Source organism: Leptosomus discolor, chromosome Z, assembly GCF_034619465.1.
Source record: "Leptosomus discolor isolate bLepDis1 chromosome Z, bLepDis1.hap2, whole genome shotgun sequence".
In the NCBI taxonomy this organism is placed as follows: Eukaryota; Metazoa; Chordata; class Aves; order Leptosomiformes; family Leptosomidae; genus Leptosomus; species Leptosomus discolor.
Genome location: NC_141419.1, coordinates 67,535,235 through 67,558,148, shown reverse-complemented (window position 1 = coordinate 67,558,148; position 22,914 = coordinate 67,535,235). Strand labels below are relative to the sequence as shown.

At 43.6% G+C, this 22,914-nt stretch overlaps 2 protein-coding genes across 2 annotated transcripts; both read left to right on the top strand.

Moving 5' to 3' along the window:
• The first annotated feature begins 389 nt into the window (after nucleotides 1-389).
• Nucleotides 390-16,176, top strand: LHFPL2 (LHFPL tetraspan subfamily member 2). Its single transcript, XM_086479685.1, has 2 exons — nucleotides 390-819; nucleotides 15,846-16,176. Exons 1-2 carry the CDS (start codon nucleotides 390-392, stop codon nucleotides 16,100-16,102), a joined length of 687 nt encoding a protein of 228 aa, XP_086335811.1. The 3' UTR covers nucleotides 16,103-16,176.
• On the top strand, nucleotides 16,166-18,905 carry LOC104344584 (uncharacterized; the record flags this gene model as incomplete). The annotated part of the gene is given in 14 exon segments (XM_086480117.1): nucleotides 16,166-16,201; nucleotides 16,203-16,238; nucleotides 16,240-16,308; nucleotides 16,311-16,362; nucleotides 16,365-16,419; nucleotides 16,421-16,467; nucleotides 16,470-16,645; nucleotides 16,893-16,995; nucleotides 16,998-17,047; nucleotides 17,049-17,125; nucleotides 17,127-17,345; nucleotides 17,642-17,993; nucleotides 18,467-18,525; nucleotides 18,695-18,905. Coding segments are annotated over 14 exon segments (1,542 nt in total), but the record flags the coding sequence as incomplete, so codon positions are not given.
• Nucleotides 18,906-22,914: the final 4,009 nt, after the last annotated feature.

Sequence of the window (22,914 nt, the reverse complement as noted above, 5' to 3'; positions counted from 1 at the left end):
ACTGCTGATGCGTCGTCTCTTTCTTTCTTGTAGGTGTGTGATGTCAAAGAGTGGGCAGTCCTTGCAGCCTCCCCCGCCAGCCTGCAGCGTCATGTGCCAGTATGAATATTAAGAAAGAAAAGCATACTTCAGAGCTCAGCATCCCAGAAAGAAAAAAGGAGGAACTAAACAGAGAGAACGAATGACTGCACTGCTTGCAAAACTTGGGGCTGTTCACTTTTTCTCCTGAGAAGTTTCGTCTTGGCCTTTGTGAAAGAGCTGAAAGAGCAGGCAGAGTGGCCACAGTGATTTTTGTAGGGTCCCGTTTTCTTTCTTAATTTAATTTTGCTCCCCTCATGCCTGGATTTTAAGACTGTCAGCTGCACTGATCACAAGGACTGGACATCAATATGTGTCATGTCATTGTAACGTGTCGGTCGATGCTATGGACTCTCCTGAGCATTGTGGTGGCTTTCGCAGAGCTCATTGCTTTCATGAGCGCAGACTGGCTGATAGGCAAAGCAAAGCCTGCCAGCTCCGAGGATGTGGACAACAGAACGGGGGGGTCGCAGGAGCCTTACCATCCGACGTTGGGCATCTATGGGCGCTGCACCAGAATCTCCCACATGCAGCTTTCTAGACGAGACACGCTTTGTGGTCCTTACGCCGAAAACTTCAATGAGATTGCCAGTGGGTTCTGGCAGGCAACTGCTATTTTCCTAGCTGTGGGAATCATGATTCTCTGTGCTGTGGCGTTTGTGTCTGTCTTTACTATGTGTGTGCAGAGTATTATGAAGAAAAGCATTTTTAATGTCTGTGGGCTGCTACAAGGAATTGCAGGTAGGTGTACTCTGACAGCAACTAAAGATTTTTATTTTGGGGACATTAAGCTGAAGAAATACAGCGATTCTGTCCTGTCTACAGACAGACTGCATTAGACAGACGCAAAGCAGTTCTATATGCTGGTGTTTATTCAAACACAACTGAAATTTCTGGGGACACAGCATGTAATACATTGACATTGGCAGCAGAATTGCAGCCCGATGTGTGCCAAAATGAACTGACCAGTGTTGCTTTTGTTTGCTGTTCAGTTTTTTCCCTCTCTTTGAATTTCTTTCAGTAACAGAAACTTCTCTCCTTTGTGCCAGCAGAGAGCAAAGTTAATACTCGCATTAAGGCAGTCTATCTCGCTCTCACTACTATAGTTACGTTTCTGTGGAGCGAAGGCAGATCTCGGTGTCTCAGAGGCTTCATGTCTGTGGTGAGACCAAATACCACCCCAGGGATAAGAACAGCCTGCAGTCGCACACCCAGTTCTCCAGTGTTTCATGCTAAGCAGCCTCTTTCAAGGCTGTGAGCATGATAAGCAATACCTTATGATAAACCCTTCCTTTAGCCAGCTTATTGTTCAGCTGCAGTTACACAGCCCAGTGAGCTTATCTTTTCACTGTTCAAGTATCAGCTGTGCTTTGCCTGAGAGGATGAATTGGTTCTAGAGATTTGGTATTTCTGCTTAAACCCATGGATTTTACAGAGATTAGATGACCGTTAGTAAGCCAACACTGGACAGCCCTAGTTAGAGAAGTATTTGCCTTTCTGTGCTCGCCAGCAAGCCGTGGGGAGAACCTGTCCCATGCAGGTTTTCATCTTTTGTGCTGTGTGCGTGTGGTCGTCTGAAGGAGGAGAGTGGTCTTCTGCCCTGCCTCTGGCTGTGCTCAGAGACCTGTGAGGAGGGAGGGAATGAGCAGGGCCACCTCCTCTTTCCCTCTTGGTGGTGCTCTTAAGCAGATATGTTCAATTCATGAAATGGGTTTGTTATAACAAAAATTAGGAGTTTTAACTTGTTTGCTTAAAGTGTGAATCCAGCTTCTACCCTCCTCACCTCCACTGTGGTGGCCAAACGCATCTGTGGTGGCTGTACCTAGGCAGGAGGTGTAATGATAGGTATTCAAACCTTTATGAAACCGGTTGGTTTCATTTGCTTAGTTGAGACCTAAATTAATCTTATTCTAAACACACATGGGGAAGTAGGCAAAGACTGAATTTGCTTCCTGCTGCAGCCCTGCAGAGCCAGCAGTATGGGCCAAGGACCAGCTGACGCTGGCTCCTGAAGCACTAGCATGGTGGCTGTCACCGTCCTCCACTTCACACATCTTCGGTATAAAAGTGTTCTGCTAATTCCCTGTCACCTATAATGGAGGGTTGTGCTTCTCGGGGAGAATTAGATCCCTAAGTTGGCTCAAGATGCTTTTGTTCACACGATAGGATACAATTAGCACAATTAGCAGATTAATGTTCTTTAGATAAAAATTACAGGTTTTGCTGTAGTCCCTTCTGGTTTACAGAATTTGACAGAACCAGTGCAGATTAAGCCACAGGAAGGTTTTAGCGCATTGCTTTGTTACCCTGTACTTCAGAAATAATCCATGAAACCGGTTTTTCAGGAGATGATATTACTTCCTTTCTGTTGGAGGGGTATATGCATGGGAGAGGTTCGTTAGCAGAATAAGTAGATGTTCGGCATGTCAGACTTGGGTCTGTTGAAAAGATAACTTTACTTACAACTCTGATACCATCTCAAAATATCTAGTCTAATGTCAAGGTTAGCAGGAAGTAGGTTCTTGTATCTTAGAATACTGTTCTGGAGACGATGTATTTGTGAGAAAATACGTGCAAATACAGTTTTATGTTTTATTGTCAAACCAGCTGTACCTGTAATAGGACTTTTGGCCTTAAGAATTGAACAATATCAGTCAACAAAGCATGTCTTGCACGTTAGGGGATAGGTCAGTCCTTTTTGAGCTGTACTGAGGATAGAAGCACTTCCCTTCTTATAACTCAGATAAATGACACAGCATGAAACCGGGTCATAGAAAGGTCAGAGACTGTTGCTATAAGAAGTACACCTCCAGTATTTGCAGCCAGGTGTCTTGTGGCTAGCAACTCCTTTTCTGAAGATTAGTTTTATTTGGTCCACTGCTAGTTTTGTGCCAGTAGCATTATAGCATCTGCTTACTTGGTTGAAATTATTTTCATTATGACTTGTCACAGCTGATAATTTCAGCTTTCTCAGTTCCTGAGTTTTGGAAAATGCTTAAGCAAGTTGTTCAAGAAGTACAGTTGTCGGCATAGTTAATCCATACAGGGATTATGACAGCTAGACTAATGTCCTGACCAGAGAGCAAGATGCAACCCTGCCTTAATTGTTTTAAGCGTAAGATCATTCTTTCAAATGTGAACAATTATGTTTTTAATAAGCATAGGAGAAGAATTCACAAAATCATCGTGTTTATCAGGCTGCATCAGTCCAACAATTGCAAGTATGTCAAACATCTCATTTTCAAAGATGAGAAGCATCCATGGTAGAGTCGTCTACAGGAACTCAGGATCTTGCAGACTTAATCTCATTTAAAATCCCTGTATCTTTGCAGTGGAGATTTAATATAATTAAAAACATACAACAGTTAATTTATTCCTGGGATTCATCATGAAAAAACAGTAACAGACACCAGATATATCTTTTCAGTCTAGCAACATTGGTTGTGACCTGGATGATGCCAACAGTGAATTTCAGAACAGAAAGCAACATCTCTTCTGTTATGGCCCTAGGACAAATGTGCAAACTCTCATTTAGGTCAGCAGGAAGTAGCCATATGCATATCTGGTCCATAGAGCGATTTTCTTGTGGCAGAAAATTAGAAATACAAAGCCATAAAGGAAGGAAATATGGCTCTTGTTTAAACTCCTGACATTTCTTTGTTATAGAGCAAGACCTTCTACCACTTATTTTCAGACTGCAATGCCTTTCATTCTGGAGCTGTAGAAACAGTAACCTCTGGTTTTGAAGATGTTTGAGAATCGTTTCATATGGAAAAACATCTTTTCTCTGCACTACAGAGTGCAAAGAATGGAGCCATGTAATTAAATAGATAATTACTACCCAACAGCAAGAAAATCACACAGACTTTCATTTGAATGTCTTTTTGGGGAAAGTATTCTATTTTTACAGTCTGTGAATCACTTGAAATGCAGAGGCTAGAAGAGGCAGCATGTTATTATATGGTAGCTGACAAGAACCAATTCAAAGTAAATTTTCACAGTAATCATCTAGTCGTAGGAAGTAAATAATTGGTGATCCCCTACTGACATATCTTGGTATGCATATGGCATAGTTGCATATGTGTTTACAAGCCTTATTTGGGCTTGGGTACTTCACTTCGGTTCTAAGTAATATAATCTGAATATTACCTAGCCTCACAGGGGGCGGGGGGGAGCTTAGGACAGAGCCTAAAACAGGTTCAGCTTCTGTCTTTGACACAGTTTCCTTTATGAAGTTTATCATCAACAACTTTTCCTGGCTTTTGGTTTTTTTATCCTCTGAAGGCACAGCTGGGCAGAGCTGGCCACCAGCATGGTTGCTGGTTGGACACAGCCTCTTCCCCACAGCCAGCAGCTGCCTGACTTGCTGGTGAACTGTGCTCCAGGAGGAGGAAGCTACATTAGCAGCACATGTATTATCTCAAGCGTGAAACTTGAGCAGGTCCCTGTGTTTCCTTGTGGGGAGCTACGCCCTCGTGTGCCTGGGAAAGCTTTGGGGAGAGCAAAGGAGAAAGGGTGCTGGCCTGTCAGGAGGGTGGCTGGGTTTGGGAGTTCAGTTTCTCTTACTCCTGCTTTTCCATGCTGGAGTAGGGCTGCATTGCCAGGAAGGTTTACTGAAAGGGGATAAAATACCTCCTCTTCTCTAAAGTCTTTCCAGGCTGCTGATGGCTTCATCTGGGAGGCCTCTTGTGGGTCACCCCCTTTCACCAATTTTTCTGGTCACGGTCCACTGTCTCCTAGCTCAAACGGAGCTTGACTAAATGCATTTCTGACAGAAGCATGAAAAAACAAAAAAAAGCATGTAAAAACTGGATTGCATCAGTCAGGAGACCAGCTGCGTCCCAGCCACGCGCTGAGGGGCAAACTCACGGCTGCATTTTGCATCACGTGGCTTAGCAGGCTTAGCAGGATGTATGTCTATACGTCCAGTCAGGCAAAGCAGAAATTTGTGTCTTCAAAGGCTTCTTCAGGCAGGTCTAGAGCATTAAGTTTTCCTGGCCACTTTGTCAGAGTCTGTCTGCCTGGGCCCAGATGCTGCAGGTTTGGGCTTCCCTCTCTCACCCCAGCAGTTTCTCCTCCAGCACTGCTGGGGATGACTTGGCTCCTTCCTTTCCAGGGTCCTACTTTAGTATTCTGCTCTCATCACCCAGCACTGAGGTTCTCTTAACATTTCACTGCACTTTATTCCTGCCCAACATTTCCTCTTGTACCCCTGCTTTGTTCTAGGAGGCTGTGTTTTCTCCCCTGGCACTTGTCTGCTCAGTCCCAAACAGTGAAGTTTCTTCCGTGGCCCTTTCTCTCTTCAGATATCTTACAAGCTCTCCTGCATTCATTTGGCTGTCCTTTCCATGATTTCTTGGTTTTTCTTTTTGATTACTGTTCATGTCTTCTCCTATTCCCTGCTGTGGAATCTTGGGGCATTCATTCCCCCATCAGAAACTACTGCATTTTCTGGGCAATACCTCAGCTCCAGGAGTGCAGCTGTACCCTCAAATGCAAGGAAACTTCTCCACAATATTCTTAAACAAGGAGGTGAAACCCAGTTTGAAGCCAGCTATGTCTCTAACAGTCTATCTTTGCTGCTGGAAGAGTTTGTTTTACATCTCTTGCACTAAAAAATAGTTCAGCGTGTTATACATATTGGTCATCATTTCCATTTGGGAGGCTGGGTGATTAGGAAGGTGGCCTGAGCAGAGTGTGATGGGAACCATCTGAAGGGGAAGAGGATCTGGATCTGCTTGTGGGGGTGTATGAAGCAGGATCCGGCTGCACAGGCAGGGGTCGTGGTGCATGGGGCTGTGTGGCTGCATGCTCCTGGCCGCTGGAAGGTAAGGAGGCTGTTGGGAGTTGCGGAGGAGGAAGCTGAGGAGAAAGAGGGAGGTCAGCCAGGACTTTCCTCGGAGAGGGGAGAAAATGCAGAAGGAGAAGCAAGCTGCCGTGGAGGGGGCATGAGGCTGCTAGAGCTCTTTGATGCTCAGAGCATGACATGAAAGGTTATGATAGTTGCAGAGTTTAGGATACTCGGTTGTAGGCAGCAGGACGCTGTAAAAAAATCATTACTATGTCTGAGAAAGGACCAAGCTGGCGAGCAAGGAAGAAAGCACCCGTGAGTTCATGTTGATGCCTGTCGGTGATGGAAGCTGTTGCTCAGCTGGGGAGCCCAGGCAGTAGGAGAGCAGAGCAAGAGTGGTTTTGCCCTTGAAGACAAGGAAGTTTCTTGTTTGTCTTTCTAAAATGCAGAGCATGCATTTTTCAAAAAGCATATTTCCTCTTGGATTCTGCTCAGAGCTTTTCTTTTCTGATGCCAGAATTCTGAATCCTTGGGGTGGGAACAAAGAAAATAAAGCGGGGGGGGGGGGGGGTGGGGGGGGGGGGGTGGTGTTTGGGGGGAAGAATTTCTAATGGAAATCCTGACAGTCTGAACTGCTTTTGCTGTCTGCAGTACAGTGCTTCCTGTAACCTATATGGCCAAATGCCAGCACGACATCCAATACACGCTTGGCTGCTGAAAGTTCAAGCAAAGGGGACTGCTGTGTTGGAATATGCCAGGGAAGGAAAGTTCAAGTGCTAAATTGCTATTGAGCCTGAGGGAGAGTATTAGTAACTTCAAAGAAATAAAGTGAAGATTTCAGTGTTTCGTTAGATTTGGTGGTCAGCTTATCTCCTGTGCTACCAAGGTGGGCACGTGGGAACCAGTAGAAATCCAGCAGATTGTAAATAATAGAAAAATAAACAAAAAATTCAGGTTTTCAGTGATCAACTTTGACAGCTGGTTTTCCTGGCGAGAATAAATCTCTTCCATCAAATAGTGTTCACTGTGAGACTCTCAAGCTACTCACCGAGAAATGTTTTGCTGTGGCACATGTGCACGGCGAGGTCTCTTACCTCTGCTGGTGTAGGTGAGACACCAAGAACTTTTTTACACCCCTGCCCTGATGATGCAGGTTAGGGGAGCGCTGTCTGCCCCCTGAGAGGCCAGGGGGATAGCAGGAGGGTAGCAGGGCTTCCTTTCCATCAGATTTTTGCTTCCAGGCCTCAGAGCCAAGACCAATCCTGCTGTTTGTCTATAGGATGCAAACACCAGGAGCGCATTTAAACTCAACAAATGCTGTGTTTTTACTCAAAAGCAAGAAAAAAGATGAAAGCGGCTCTTTCAAGATGGGAGGCTAACATGCTTAGCTCTGGTCTTAGGTGTGCCTGGTGTGGTGGTGAAGGAGATTGGTGGGTTTGAGTTTTGATTCCTTCCACAACACAGATGGCCTGCACCGTGCTGCTGTACGACCCACGAAGCCACATGACATCCTCCCCTTCCTGCCTCCTCCTTTGCCTTTTCCTTCTCGCTGAGACTTAGTTCCTCTGCAGCTTCTCCGCTGCCACAGCCCTGAGGTCTCGTTTGTGCTGTGGGATCAGTACTGAGGAAATGTAATGCCATGAAGAAGATGGCCTCCAGCCCTTTTGCCTCTTTGCTTAAGCCAAGGCAGGTTGTTGCTTCGGCCTACCTTATAGAGCTATGGTCGGGAGCTTGTGATTTTCATTCCCTTTCTGCTGATTCAGCATGACTGATGGTTTGGGGAGCATGGCACTCACTGGTCAAACAGCAGTGGAAAATATTATGGTGAGTGGTGTAAAATGTACTGGGTCTTCTCTGCTTCCTACATGGACAGAATAATTGACACGGCCTGATATTTCCTTCCCTAAATCAGGAACCTCCCAAATTTACCATCTACAATTGACTTTCTCATTTAGCAGCTTCAATGCTTTTATTGGGCTGTCCTAGATTGAAAACACTCAATGCTTCCTTGGCTTTTAAGGTAAAATGTGAGAGCTGACCAGCCCTTGCGGTAGCGGTCCTACGAGTGGAGAGGTCTTCGGTTACCTCTGCGTTGCTGAAAACTTGTAAACATTTGGCTTTTTCCGTATAAGGCGCTATATCTTGACTTCATTGCAGGGTTAGCATCTGTCACATGGGAGCCCACGTAGTGACCTGACTCCACACGGCTGATGGCCAGCAAAAAGGCAGTGGTGTCATTTCAGGGCTTGGGACTGATCTTACTTTGAATCTCCGCATTTCCTTCCTTCCCAACTAATGGGGAATTTCGCCATGTGTATAAAAATTATTAAAAGCTAATGGCGAATTTGCCCTCCCCTCTCCTAAAAACAGGAGTCTGCAGGCTCACACTTTGTTATAGAGAATTCCAAGCAGCTGGATCATACCTATATCAAAAAAAACAAACCTGGAATCCTCCACATGATGGTCTTCTGCCGAAGCAATGTACATCAGGCTGATAACCTGCTTTATTTTTTGGCGTTTTCTGTGGGTAGCAAAATAAACTTAATAGTTGAGTCTCCCACCAGTAGTCCCTGGCACTGTATTCCTATCCCTGTTTCCACACCCCAACATCAGTAATACATATGTTTGCATAGGTTTGGATATGAATGAGCATCTCTGATTTGCTTAATAAATGGAAAAAGTCACATGAGCAAATTATAGTTAATTTACTGTTGAAAAGAGTAGGGCACTTACCCTCTTCCCCAGCTTGGGTAACGCAGTGGTTGGGGAATTTCTTTTTCTTCTGGTAACTGCTTACACTTATATGAACCTGAGACAACTTTAAAGGGAAAAAAAGTACCTGTGTAGGTTTTGAGTCATCACCTGGTTATGGTTTTAAATGATTCATTCTTCAGTCTCAGCTTAGGGTATCCCAGCTATACTGAAATCCGTATACGGCTGCAATCCTCTGCAGTGACTGGAGGTGTGGAGGTATGGAACTTGCCTCAGTGTGTTGCCTATTGGCAACCCTCCCCACCCTCAGCAGCCATGCTTCCAGCTTATCCCAAATCCCCTCTGCTTGTTCAAACCTGCATTGAGAGTGGTGTCCAGGTAGGCTTTTTAAAGCATTGATCTTCTTAATAGTATGAATTTTTCTTTTGTTTGTTGTGCAGCATTTCCAAGTGGGCCAGAGGCTATCTCCAAGGCACTAGGGCTTGTAGAGTCTCCCCTTTCTTTTTGGGCAAAAACTTGCTTGCCTCTGGTCAGCTGCTTGGGCTTATTAGGTCTGGCAGTCATCCAGGGGGATGGAGAGCAGCTGCAGAGACAGGTCTGGGGCCCTGTGTGGCAAGTACCTCAAGTGGTGCTCCCTTCAGCACCTCGGCAGTACCCTCACCCTTTCCTATAGCCAGTGTGGAGTGCTGACACCAACACATCAGCTGGCCTGAGTCTGCCTTGTTAGTTCTCATCTGATTAAAACAGGATTACTGAATCATTTCACAGGGCTGAAGGTTTCTGTTATACAGCTGCTGAGTAGGAGGCCATTGCTTTGGGTGTCTGTTGGTGGGTGAAGCGGTCAAAAGCATGCCAATGGTGACCTGGTAGTATTCCTGCTGGGTAGGGGGTTGTCAGGGAAAGTTTGCCTATGTGAAAGCCTCCTTGGGTTAGGCTAGCGTAGTACTTTTGTATAAATATTTTACACATTAAATTGTTCAGGTATTCAGGCAGCTTATTGGGAAATACGAGCAATAAAGGCAGGGTTATTTTGCCTGGCTGGTGCAGTGCCCTTGGGCTGAGCATTAATCTGCTGTGGTTGCGCAGAAGATGAGGATCAGGATCACTGCCACCAAGGAGGCGACCCTCCTGTGCTGCCTGCATGGTGTTGTGCAAGGATAATCCCTCCCCGCCTTCACCCTTCTTCTCTTCCTCTCTTAGAAAGTTGTTGCTCAGTTGTGCTGCTCCATGGGAGCCTGTTGCAGTGCCACCTCATTGATCACAGCTGCTTAATTTCCTGTTTCTTCAGCAGCATTTAAAAGCTTTTTTGCTATTTTGCTAGGAAATGAGAAGATAGTTTCAGGCTTTGCAATGGAAATTGGCTTTGTTAGTATATGCTGTTGTTTAATATGGCACAACAGCAGCTGCACAGGAGACTGTCAAAACTAAATAGCATGCCTTCACTTAGCTAAACAAGCATGTGCCTAACCCCTGTCTCAAGGGTTGCTTCCAAGGACAGAATGAAAAAGCTTTTACTCAGATCTGACCCCAGCACGTAACGTGACATACAAATGCCTGTAACCGTAGACCCGTCGGTTGGTTTTCCACGTCGTTAGCCTGGCACAGCTGCTGCAGTGTATAAAAACCCGGAGGAGAAACTGCTTGCTGCAGTTCCAGGCCCTTAAAAGGGGGAAAGTTCTTTGTGCGCAAAAAGGTTTCTCCTGTAGAAAAAAGCGTTACTGAACTGTCTTCAGAAATGTTGTTGCACAGCGGTGCCGTCTGCCATACTGCTATTGATATTTCACGCTATGCTGTAATGTTCTGCCTTCGTGCTTTAGGAGAAGGCAGTTGCTTTTATATAATTTGATTATAGAAGTGCTGATGGTTAATAGGTTGTCTGTGTTTTAATCAGGAAACATTTTAGTCTGATAATCCAAATAAAATCTAAATCTCATCTAAATTATTTCTTAAGGCTTCTTTTTGAAAGCAGGCAATTAGGGACAGATAACAAAATGTTATGTGGGCAAATTGCCTTCAGTGAAAGGTGGGAAAATGTTCTCTGCTGACAGACTTACACCAGAGAGTTTTAGATGAGGTCTCTGGATAAAAAACTCTTTTTTTAAATAGTTTTCTTTTGTCATTCCTAGGCATCTGGCAGCATTGTGTAGCATTCTTTCAGACCTCTGTTTTAAGGAATCCTAAGAGGAAAGGTAACTGAGAGCTGGCAACAACTAATAAAAAGGAAAATGTGATCATGAAAAATTATCATACTGATTTAAAGAAGTGGGATAGAGCTAATTAAGGCATAGGAACAAGACTTCTTGTGCAGTCTTGCAGTGGAGCTGTGTTTAGAAAGGGGGTTAAATCTAGAACAGACCAAGCCTGGGTTCTGCAAGCCTGTAGAGGAACACAGTGGAAAATAGTGTAATGTTTTCAAAATGAATTCCCAGTGGGAACAAACAGCAATAATTCCACAGGTAGACTGGCTGTGAATTAAAGCTCTTGTTTACTGTACCTCAGCATGAAGAACTGAAAGGATTCCTTGCAGAAAACTTTTCTTCAGACAGAGCATTTGATTTTTGTTCTCTGTTCTTTCTCTTGAAGGTTGGCCTCTCTTCAGAAACACTGGGACAAGAGCAAAAGCTGATTTATTACGAAAAAGAAATTTCTATCATTAATATTGACTGTCCTCCTGCCAGATACATCTCAAGGCAAACTGTCGACAGCAGATGATTGTTGCTTTATCAGATTATGCTGACATAAAATTATACAACACAAAACTGAGCTTTGTACTTCTATGGCTAACAAAAACTTAAGTGCCTTAATCTTAATTCACAGCATTAAATGGCTTAGAAAGCTGCACAATACAGATTAAAGTCAGAAGTAATATTTGAACAAGTCAAGTGTAAGAATAACTGAATCCAATTCAAGAAATCTGAGAATTATAATAGTTAATCAGTCCAGAGAGCAACTTTTACATGCAAATCTGTAGATTGTATTAGGAGCTGGTCTTGCGTTCCTGTGTGCTGTGAGTGTAAGCGAATGCCAGGGATAAGGCGCTTAGCTCCCCTTTCCAGCCCCATGTAAGCTCCAGGCCATGCTCACTGCCTTGTTTCATTCACTGGCAAGACATTCTGCTCCCGGCTCTGTCAGGCCCATCCAGGGCCCTCCTCCGCCTTCCCCTGCCCCGGGGACTCTTCACAAAACAAAACCACATGCCCCCATGCTGCTTTGTGCTGTCCACAAGCAACTGAAAACCCATTCCTCTTCCCTCGACATTTTTCTCTAAGACTGTCTTGTGTCAGAGGCTATAAAAGAAAAACTTGGTCACTGTCAGGCCATGGATTTGATGAAGCTGTTGCCAGTAAGCTGTTCAGGGTTATCTCACTTGTGCCTCACACTCCATCCTGTGTATCTTGTCTGAAAAGCAGACTGTTAGCTATTGGGGGCAGAAACTGTGAGCAGAGCTGCCAGGCTTTGTGGTAATGCAGATAAATAACCAAAACAAGAGAGCTGCAGGCAGGCGAGCCTGAGTGACTGAGCAGCAGCCACAGAAAGGCAGGGGCACATGCAGTTAAGCTTAACCTTCTAGCAGAGGCAGAGAGATGTAAGGGACCTGGCCAGGCTCTGCCCTGTGGACGCTGGTAATGAGAAATCAGCGCTGAGAATTTACCGTGTTTTTTCCCCTTGTGGATCATCTCACCACAGACTGGCCTGTAAGTGGCTTTTGCTGGACTGCAGCTGCTTGCACATGTGTTAGATGTAGATCAAGGCTGCGCCGTTAGCTGTAGAAACAGCCCTCTGGCTTTTTTGTGTTACATAAAATGGTTGTGCAGTGCTCCTTAGGTCAAAGGTGGAACAGCACAGAGACTACCGAGCTATTCGTATTGCATTTAACCATTTTGCCTGTTTAAAAGCAGACCGTGACTTTCCAAGCCGCATCACAACTTCTCCTGCCCTTGCTACCCCTGCTATGCTTGTTCTTCCCACATGGGCATTTTTCCTTCCCTTCTCTCTGCATCCATGTCCCCAGGAGCAGAGAGGAAGGGTTTTTTTCAGCGGGTCTCTGCAATGTGCTGCTCTGGTTACAAGTTAAGTGTTTTGGATTGCTGGCTTCTGCTTTAGCCTATGGTTTGCTCTGCTGGTGGGTGGTAAAGTGTCTTCTGTCTGTTTTGTTTGAGCTGCAGGAGTCAATGAGATAAGCTCTGTAGTCTGCGATGGTCTCTTTTGTAGTTACTGGGAAGCAGGATGCGAAGCTCCTTTTGATCATTATACCTGAGCGCCCCTTTTTTGGGCAGGTAGGGAGTCAGGAAAGGATCTCTGCACTCTGCACAGCTCAGCCATTGCTCTGGGTATTGGAGCTTTGAGCTGAATCCATGGTGAGGAGTTTGTGCCTCTCCACTTGCTGTTAGCATGAAATCCAAGGAGAGCTGTTTCTGTTGTGGGTATGTTGAATTGGCTTAATTGAACCATCTTTATTCACTTTTCCTAGCAAGTAGGAACCAGGTATTAATGAAATGAGAAATGATCATAAATATTAGTGATAGGGAGAAGAGGTGCATGCCCAGAGAAGCTTTCTGTCTGCACTGAAATGGAGTAGTAGAAGGTATGTTTGGTAGTGAAAACATTACTTTTTTTTTTTTTTTCTTTTATTATGCTAGACCAGTACAGGATTCAAAAAGTTAGCGATCTGAAGGAAAAGTCAGGTGAGACTGACTGGATTCAAGTCCATAGTTAAGACTTTTCTCCATATTTTGTTTTCATCTGTGAGAAAACAGCTGTGGTTTTGGATTATGGGCTATAGGCTGTATTCAATATTTCTCCAGGAATTTTCTGTACTCTTAAAAAAAAAAAAAGTTTTAATTTAGTAAAGTCCTGATGACTACACGTGGCAGCAGTGCTGCAGCCTTTCAGGGGCCTGAGTTTTGGGTAATGGCTTTTCAGCTTGGGGCATACATACCATGGACCAGCAGCTTTCGGGAGTTGTTCAGTGCTCTGGTTTTGGTGAAAAGAGATGGATGTAACTTCATATTCCTGCTTGTCACTCAGCCATAAGCCAGGTTTGCAGTTAAACACAGGCTCTCTAGGTTTGTAAGTAAGTGATAGAGCGGTAAACTTTAAAATTTCCTTGTTGGCAGCAGCTACATTGGCATTTCAGATCCGGCTTCTTAATTTAGTGGTGGTGAGTTTTAACTACCAAAGGGCTTGTGATCATTAGAGAAAATGGCAAACTGCCCCATACCGATGTACAGTCAGAAAAATACATGGCGTGGTCATGCTGGTTATGCAGAACAGGAAACTAGTGATGAATAGAGGAGAAGGCACTGCTGGTGTTTAGTCTGAAACGGCTGCAGGGCTCAGCAGGATGAAAGCACAGCTTATCCAGGTCTGTCCAAGACAAAGCGGTACTTTATACTTAATGTAGTTTGGCCAATCAGCCAGGAAACATTGCGTAAAATTTGTCATTCGTTCTTAAATGTAAGCAGTGATGAAATCCCTTCACAGAGAACGGATATCACTCGCTAATGGATTTTGCCGCCCCAAAGAATAATGACATTTAGTTCATTCATGCCCATGGTGTTGTGTCATCATTAGAAAAACGCTGGAGGAAGGATTTTCTTTTGTGAAATGTCTGGCATTCATACACATAAATTTTAGACATGTTGGATGACCGTTTTTGCATTTTGTGTGTATTAACTGCTTACTAGCTAGGACCCAGCTTTTATTCCTCAGGGAGGAAATTTTCTTGCATCTCCCTGAATTTCTTTAAACAAACAATTAAGGAAACCTGATGTACTGCAGAATAGGCTAGTCTAACTGAATTGAAGAAGACATGAACAAGTGTTTACAGCTGTTCTTGGTAATCTCTTAGTATAGGGAAGAACAGAGGACTGTTTTCTGTTTCAGTAGTTGGTAGAAATTTTGGGATTAGATGAAATCTAATGGGTGAACCAGCACCATACATAAGAAGCACAACTTTCTGTGCACTTCTAGGTGACAGCACCTTTACCAGCTATTTTTATCAAGGTGCCAGGTTGAATAAAGGGCTTTACAGTGCAGGGCAAATAAATCAGTAACATTTATGGGATCTGGAAGGCTGTATTCATTTTCTGGATAAACTGTTTGTGTTTCAGCAAAAACTATTATTTTTGATAATTCTTCCTGTTCTTCTGAGTAAAATATCAAAGAAAACAGAAAGCAGGTTTTTATACCTATGAGCTTTCCTGATGTTTAGCTCCTTCCTACTTAACCTTGTAGGAGGGAGATCTGTTTTTAACTCACAGTGATTTTTTTAGCAGGACCCATAAAAGAGCACTGTAGCCACCAGCACATTAGGCATTTTGATTAAATCTCTCTCATCTTCGTGCAAGTACACACCAAGTGTGCAGGGACTCTAATGTGACTTCTAATTTCCTTAATGAAACCCTTGCACTGCTTAGATACTCATAGGGGAGAAAACTGTGAATACAAGAGACGATCGGATGGGCAAAACACCTCATCTGAGCTTTTTACTTCCAGCCTGAGGCACAGCAGGGTGTTCGGGCAATGTAGCAAGATCGGGAGTTGAGGCTTTTGCTCCTGCATCCCTTCCTTCTGCAACAGCCTGTTTTGAGGACCTCAGTGTTACCTGTGCACTGGCCATGGGTACTTAGATCCGTTTGTTTGGGGCTGACTCCAGAATTCCTTTGTTACAAAAGCAGCTTACTGAACTGGCCATATTATTTTCCTGCTATGTCCTAGTGTGGTCAAACAAGAAAGATTTTTTTTTTTTTTTTTTGTCCCCCAGCATGAAAATCAAGTGTAGGAAAAATCCAGAGGGGAAAAAAGGCAAAAATGTTTATGGTGAGTGACTAAACAAAGCTGAATGAGGGCTAGCTAAACACAAACTCAAAAGTGGATGCAAACATCCTGAGGCATTTGAAAAGTGCAAGTGTAAACAGTAGGTATAGATGCTCGAATGTTTTGCGAGCTCTGTATACCTAGCAGTAATGTGTGCAAACAAAGGATGTAGAAGGAATACAGAGCTTAAAATTAGGAAGTAGGCCATTATCATACGAAATAAGCCTTTCACAAGAAAACCCACAGGATAGCTCTGAGTTTAAACACTGCACAGGATGTACTAGGCAACAATCAGTAAAGGAAGGCTGGGTGGATGAAGAAGAGTCTTCTCCTAATCCTGGTGCTTAGGAGTGAGTAGTGACCCCGATAACCATTACTACATGCATTGCGTTTGGTGTTACACTGATCATTTGTTAAACCTCCGTCTTTCTGTTTTTATTTCCAGGCCTCTTCCTTATCTTAGGCTTGATACTTTACCCTGCAGGTTGGGGATGCCAGAAAGCAATAAGCTATTGTGGACCATATGCTTCTGCTTACAAACTAGGAGACTGCTCCTTGGGCTGGGCTTTCTACACAGCTATTGGTGGCACTATTCTGACATTCATCTGTGCGGTCTTCTCGGCGCAAGCTGAAATAGCCACATCCAGTGACAAAGTGCAAGAAGAAATAGAAGAAGGGAAAAACCTTATCTGCCTCCTTTAACTCCAGTGGGGAAAAATACCAGCGCCTGGATCTTCATCTGCTTTCCATTGACTGGACAAGTAGATCCGCTTACCTGTTTCTACCATTTGTGTGATTGAGCCCCATGCATTTCAGCCCCGAACTACTGAAGTGGTCTTTCTCCCTTGCTGGGTAATGAGGATCAGAGAATGGATCCCAAGAAAGCAGAATGTAAACAATTGGGGATTTTTTTTTAGTTTCATTCTATGATGAGGACACAGTGGAATACATTAATCTGACTGGGAGGTGAGGAATCATGTGTATAGCAGAAATGTTGTCATAACTGACAAATTCTGATTATCAGATTGCCTTACCCACATTAGTCACTTTGAAGAATCTTTCTTTCAAAAAATACAAGCCAGCACATTTGTTGTTTTCTTTTCTAATACAAGAGAGAAGCCTGTTTTAATTAGGCTTTGTTTCCAAGGGCTCCCTTCACCTGTGAATATTTCACCACCACCTGGTTTGGTACCATACTATTCATTGAGGTGCTTTTTGATACTGAACTTCTTTAAAGTACAGTGCCTTCTTGGATATTAAGTGCATGTCAGAGAGAGCAAAGCTGATGTGACGCAGTTTAGACCAATATTTACGCGTTTAAGAAGTTGAGTCCCTGCCAGGTTTCTTTGTCTTGACACTTACAGTGCAAGGTTGTACCACTTGTTACTTAGCAGGTAAATGATTTAGTTTCCATTGACTAGACAGAGATGCTGTTGTTACACTGGCTTTCACCTGATTCTGATAAAATTGTGAGAAGTAACCATTGTTATAAATACTTCCACAGTCTTTATTAAAACTCCTGAAACCCCAAGCAGGTGACAGTTCCCCACAGCAGAGCTGGGCATTATCTTGTGAATGCCAACAGCCTCGCCTTGGCTGCCGCCTCTCCTCCAAATGCAGATCACACGTTGGACTTCAACAGTATTAATTCTTTCTCTTGCCAGTGAAACCTCATTCCTCGTCTACAGATCAGTCTGTCTCATGACCCAGGGCCACATGAGTCCTTAAGAAAGACTTGCCAAATTCTACATGGCTGGGAAGATATTTTTCTTTTTTTTTTTTTTTTTAAAAAAACCACATGTAGTACAGACCCTTTTCCAACTAAATCAGCAGAAAAGAAGACAGACCTCACCACAAGTGATGTTCCTTTCTCAAAGGCAGTTTGATGTATTACTTGTGGTGTTGCATCACGTACTAGAACTACTGCTGAAAACAAATTTAAAGGGTATTTTAAAAAAACAAAGGAATGATGGAACTGTGCCATAGGAGCATTGGGGATAATTCATCTGAAAGTGGTTCTAATGAAATACTAATTGACTTTCAGACTCTTCTTGGTAGTTCAACATCATCCAATAACGGCGTTGCTCTCCATCACTTCGCTGCATAATATGGAGCAGAGATTCTTGTTTATGCCTGGTCAGTCCTTTAAAGTGTGCCATTAGTTATGTGTAGGAATTTAAAAATCGTTGTTACTGTACAGGTAGATAGCTAATTTCAGTACATTACTGGAGTCATTCGCAGTACAAGAGCCGCTCAGCAGTCACGCCCACAAGCCCAGGGGCAGCCCCGCGCAGGGATGAGCACTGCCGGCGCGGCGCTGGAGCCCCCCTCCAGGCCTGCTGTGCCGCAAGGACACCTCCTCGGCCCCGCTGACCTGTGGAGCAAACCAGGGCCAGCTCCTGGCCTGCGCGTAGCCGCGCTCGGCACGCCTTCAAGCCACGCGCCGGACGGACACACAGGTGACCTCTCCGCTGCTGTGCCACAAACAAGGTCAACGTTCTGCCGGTATTCAAAAGGGATTGTTTCAACCTATCCTCTTCTGGCGCTTACCTGCTCCTGCAACCCACATCCACCACATTCTAGTTTAAAACGGGTAATTCACTTTTCTTTTAAATATTTAATTTAAAAAACACACAAAAGTTATGGTCTGGAACCATTTCTGCCAACCAAGCAAGGTTTTAACAAATCAAAATTACTAGCAAAAAATGGTCTCTGTGGACACAAATCACAGCCGGCACGTCCTGTCCACACCTGTGTCTTTCTCCTCATGATTTTTTTTCTTTTTCCCCGCGCACACAACCATACCATCCGAAGGGCATGCATGCGGCTTGTACCTCAGCACAGCTGCAGGGTGACTCACCCTGTCCTTCTGACGTTCCTCCAGAGCCCACTGCTGGGGTCTGCGCCAGGGAGCCCCGGCCACCACCGCTGTGCCTTTGTGGGCTCTGCACTTGGAAAAGCGGCGGGGCTAGGAAGAGTAGCCAATAAATCAGCTAAAAATTAATTATGAACTAGATTTACTTTTCTAGTAAAAAATAAAAAGTAAAAAGCTTTTGCTTTTCTTAGGTGGGTAGCACTCCAGTGTCCACATCGCCACTGCCAACATATCTTGACACCACATTAGGGTGACAAACGCTGCTTTGGCTTGAGCAGTTGATTAGTCAGAGTAAGGTCAGTTCTTCCAAAATGTATATCAAGAGCGTACACTGCTTTGGCTTAGAAGAGTGCCCAACCATCATCTACATGTCTGGCTGACCTCTGCTGTCAGCTACAGAATGCTTAAAATTTTAATAGTGTGGGTTTTTTAAGTACAAGGGAGGTATGTTCAGTGGCATGTTTTGCTTTTCTTTGCATTTGTAACCAAGAAGAACCAGCTTTTCTGCTTGCTGCCAATACGCTATCGACTTGCCCTGCAACAACACAACCAACTAACTTGCAAGAATATCCATGTTCATCACATAGCACAGACAGAAGACAGGCTGGGAAGAAATACAGAAATAAATAATCAGAATTTCTTTTCTCAGGGTTCTGTTTTCCTAGCAAGTGATAGGATGGTGTATATTGCAGATTTTTTTTTTTTTTTTCTGGATGAGGTTTTCAGGTGTAGGGTACACTCATTAAATCTGATAGCTGTTTAAAACTGTTCCTGAAGTTCACCTCAGCAGTAGCTTCCAAAGACATCGGCGGTGGGGGGGGGGAAGACAGAGAAATCAGCTTAAAGCTCATTTAATTAATTTCATGTGGGGGCTGGGGATTGTAACTGCTTCTTAATGTACATGCACTGCATAGGATCTAGAAGAATTTGCTGTGGATTCTTTAAAACCTGTGTGCCAATTAGTTCAGTTTAACTTGTTTTTGTGGTATTGAAGAATTTGTCAAACATCTGTGGTTTATTCAACTTCGTAAACTTGTATTCTGTAAAGTGCCATAGACCTTTTTTTTTTTAATTGTAGCATATGTAAAAATAAATATATATATATATACACACACACACACACACACACACAAACTTGTGTAAGATGTGCAATACCAGGAATGGGTTTTGTTGTGGGTTTGTTTGTTTTTGTTTTTTTTTTTTTTCCTTAGTTTTTGCTTTTAAACAAGATCTTTGAAAAGGGACTTCCCAGGGAAGAAGTGGCTGGCATTGTGGTGGTGTGGACAAACAAAAGCAGAGAGTAATGCAATGGAATGACTGATTTTGAAGATTAATACAACAGTAGTAACAGCAGCTTAAAGATTTAACAAAAATCTCTTCTAGATTGATTTGAAATACTCAGATCTGTGTAATACAGAGAATTCAAATGTGAAGCTGTGTCCATCTCTGGCAACACACAATCTAAAAGATGAAAAGGCTCAGCAAGGTTTCTTGATGTGCTTTATTTATAATGCGGCACTGCAAAAAAACATCGCTACTGAGCTATTTCTGGGTTGTCTGTATCACCTTTGCCTCTATTTAACACAATAAAGTTCTCTGGATTCTGAGATTTTTTTCAGCCAAATCATTTACATTCTGCGTTGTTATCCCACATCAGAGTATCTCACGTCCCAGTGGTAAACTGAGAGGAGCTCAAGCCTCTCGTGAAAGCTGTGGGTGCTGGTGCCGACCTCAAGGGAAGGACAGAGCCCAACCAAAGCGGAGCACGGCAGCAGCGTACACGCCACAGCCGCTTTGCGTAGGAAGAGCGGCCGGGGCAATCCCGCGAGAGTAGATCTTGAGCCATGGTTTATTTGTGGTACTGTTTTTCTGTTCTTGAGTCACCACTATGTACATTTGTTAGCATGAATGATGTACCTAACGTGTTATTTTTAATCTAAATTTCAATTAAAATGTGAGTTTTCAAACTTTAACAGGAGTCTGACTACCTTAATTCAAACATATTGGACAAGTTGAGCCACAACAGGGTAGCTTTAATTGTAGCTTCAATAGCATTTAAGATCCCAGCCCACTGATGTTGTTAGTGTTTCAGATTTCCATCTGACTTTAATTATTACCACTTCCTGATCAAAAAGTATGTGATCTGAAATTGTAGCTATGTGTTATATAGTATGGTTCCATTAAAGAGACTTTCTGGTTGAATATATGTCTGACAAATGGTTTTTCATTTTGCAGCTGAAGCACTGCAGCTCCTTTCTCATGAAAAGGGGCAGCGAAGGATGTAAAACAAATACTGCTTAATCACACAGACTTTTAAAATGGTGTTTGACACCATTTCACCTGCGACTTGACACACACTAGAGAGGTTGTGTATGGTTCTCCAAGCACGTTTAGAGGCAGAACTGGGAGTAAGGCTTCCAGTATTTTAAAGTCAAATCAGGATGTCACTTTTGTCTCATAGTTGCTATGAGTCCATTTCTATGAAACTTACATATAACTAATTGCATTTAGTTTCAATAACACTTCTAGCAGTTTCTAAACTTCCAAGTAGCAGCTCTTGGTTAAAACTTGGAGCATTTAGAAACGTACAGCCCAGAAGAAGTTAGGGGATAGCTGCCACTCAATGCACTACCACGTTAGCCATCTTTGTGGATCTCAAAGCAGGTACAGATACAGCAGTTATTCTACAAATACAAAACACTGCCGAAAGAAATTACAAAGTACTGGTTTGTATAGCTAAAAATACTACCTCCCTTTTTCAGCAAGGTTAGTGGAGCTGGCAGTAGGGAACGCAGAGTTCGAGTCCCCAGTTGTGTGAATTATTACAGACTTCTGTGTTCTAGTAACTTCCTCCCCAAGCTCCAGCTAGGTTTAGACCGGTGATGCAATGAGAATGTGAATGTACATTATTAATACCAGAGGAACAAATACAACGATGTTGTCTTGCTCCTGTGATTCACTGAAAGCTTGTTTTCAAATAGATGCCTTTTATTTGGTTTGTGGTATATTCTTAACAGTGAAATTCTGAGAGCAGAGGAACTGGAGTCCCTAACCAGCTTTAGATATCACACAAATGCAGCAGGATCAGTAATTTGGTCTATCTGATAAAGAAAAAAAATAATTCCAAACCTAATCAAACTATTCTGATCACTTGCCATTGCTCTCTTACCTTGGACAGGAAGTATCACCCACGGCCCAATCCAGCATATTCACTTTTTTCTCTAAAACATCTTTGCACAGCAAAGACAACAGCCCTGCACTGCAAAATGGCAATGCGTGCTTTGGCCCAGACAACACATGACTGTTTAATTAGGCTGTAAACACTGTAAAACCTACCTGCGGCGCTGTCACTGGAAATGGTGGCAGAGCAGACGGTGCCGCAGAGGCGTTCGTGGTCAGAGGCAGCTGGGTTCTAAAATGGCCAGGGCTCAGCCAGCATGACCGGCCCGGCTCTGGCTGCACCCGTTGGCAGCAAAGCTGAGCGAATGAGCCGCTGGACGCTAAAGCAGGCTGTGTTTTCAGGCCTGCAGCAGGCCGCTTCCAAGCACCCTGCCACTTCCTAATAAACCTCCACCTTCACCACCAAAAACCAGTCTCTAAAGTTTCCCTTCTTGAATTGTGGGTGCAAACAAGTAAAACCCGGTCTTCTCAGCACTTGGTACGGCAGCTCCTCTGGATTGAGGTGTGCAGTGAGTGTTTTGACAGATGGTAAAACAAACGAATTAAAAGCACTGTTGTTTGGTGTAATCACTATCCATTCATTCAACAAAAAGCACACTTTGGATGACCCATATATGATTCCATTAAACAGCTGGACAATTAATTTCTTATTTTCCCAGAACAAAATGTATGGCAGCATGATCCACAGTTCATACTTCCCAACAGCACATTTTTTAATCCTCAGTAGTGTGTGACATGGTATCTAGTTTAATCCTAGCATAAAGTTAAACTAGTATTCTGCTGCTGAGGTAAAAAACCTGCACCACTTCTTCTTTAAGTCCTCCTGATCTTTCTGCTGATAAGAATAAAAGCTACTTGCAGACATAAAATTAATTTGTAGGGGGAAAAAAAGGCACAAACTAATGCCTTTTCCTTGACAGAAATACCTTTCCAGAAGTATCACTTTAGCATCTTTAACTGCTGTTCTCTTCCCTGTGCTGTTTCCTCTGTGTGTGCATGCCTCCCCAACTTTGTGCTTACAACTTCTTGAGGAGAACTAGCCGCAGCAAGCCAGAGGAATTATCTCCCCTCAACAGCACTCAGCATGTGTAATAATTCTAACCATAAAACATGACTGGATCACGCTGCACCACTGTGCTTACCATTTACAAGCAAGTACAAAAACTGTTCCTTTAGTCCACTGCCACTGCCATCCTCAATCTGTAAACTACAAAGAAACAGATCAAGTTGACAAAGAACTCACTACTAAATGATGCATGCGTGTGCAACTGCCTCCAAAAGCTCACATCTGCAATCTCCCAAAATAATCCCGACTGTACCTCAGCACACTGTACTCTGCATTGTGCATCTGCTAACATGACCATGTCACAGTGGTCTCAATGACTTTGCTTTGCCTTGCAAAGTAAACCCAGAAATAAATTCAGTACTCGAGGGCAGGTGTTACAGTTGATATTATATG

What these genes read in the sequence shown, in the direction of transcription:
- LHFPL2 (XM_086479685.1), top strand. Translation starts at nt 390, where the DNA reads ATGTGTCATGTCATTGTAACGTGTCGGTCGATGCTATGGACTCTCCTG. An exon ending in GCTGCTACAAGGAATTGCAG is followed by an intron (nt 820 to 15,845) that starts GTAGGTGTACTC and finishes TTTTATTTCCAG; the next exon opens with GCCTCTTCCTTATCTTAGGC.